At 56.2% G+C, this 240-nt stretch overlaps 1 protein-coding gene across 1 annotated transcript in view; it reads left to right on the forward strand.

Annotated features, from left to right (window-relative positions):
- LOC119582390 (adenylate cyclase type 2-like) overlaps nucleotides 1-240 on the forward strand; it is a gene marked incomplete in the record, with an annotated part of 138,831 nt that overhangs the window by 121,159 nt on the left and 17,432 nt on the right. The window contains 1 exon segment of the mRNA XM_037930603.1: nucleotides 53-220. Within this exon segment, the coding sequence (XP_037786531.1) occupies nucleotides 53-220 (168 nt within the window).

Here is a 240-nt window from a genome sequence, read left to right on the forward strand (position 1 = left end):
TCTGCTCCTTCCTCCGCATTCTCTCTTCACAGCCACTTGTCTCAATCCACAGCCGAGTTCACGTGACACACAAGACCCGCGAACTGCTCACTGGCCTCGACTACGGCTTCGAGCCCAGTGACGGACGCCGGAAGGACCAGCTCCTGATGGACGAGAAGATTGACACGTTCCTTATCATCCCCAAGCACAGGGTATTTGGAAGCGGCTTGCTTGGCGCTGCGTTTCTTTGTCGGCTCCTAT

Source organism: Penaeus monodon, chromosome 15 (assembly GCF_015228065.2).
Source record: "Penaeus monodon isolate SGIC_2016 chromosome 15, NSTDA_Pmon_1, whole genome shotgun sequence".
Classification (NCBI taxonomy): Eukaryota; Metazoa; Arthropoda; class Malacostraca; order Decapoda; family Penaeidae; genus Penaeus; species Penaeus monodon.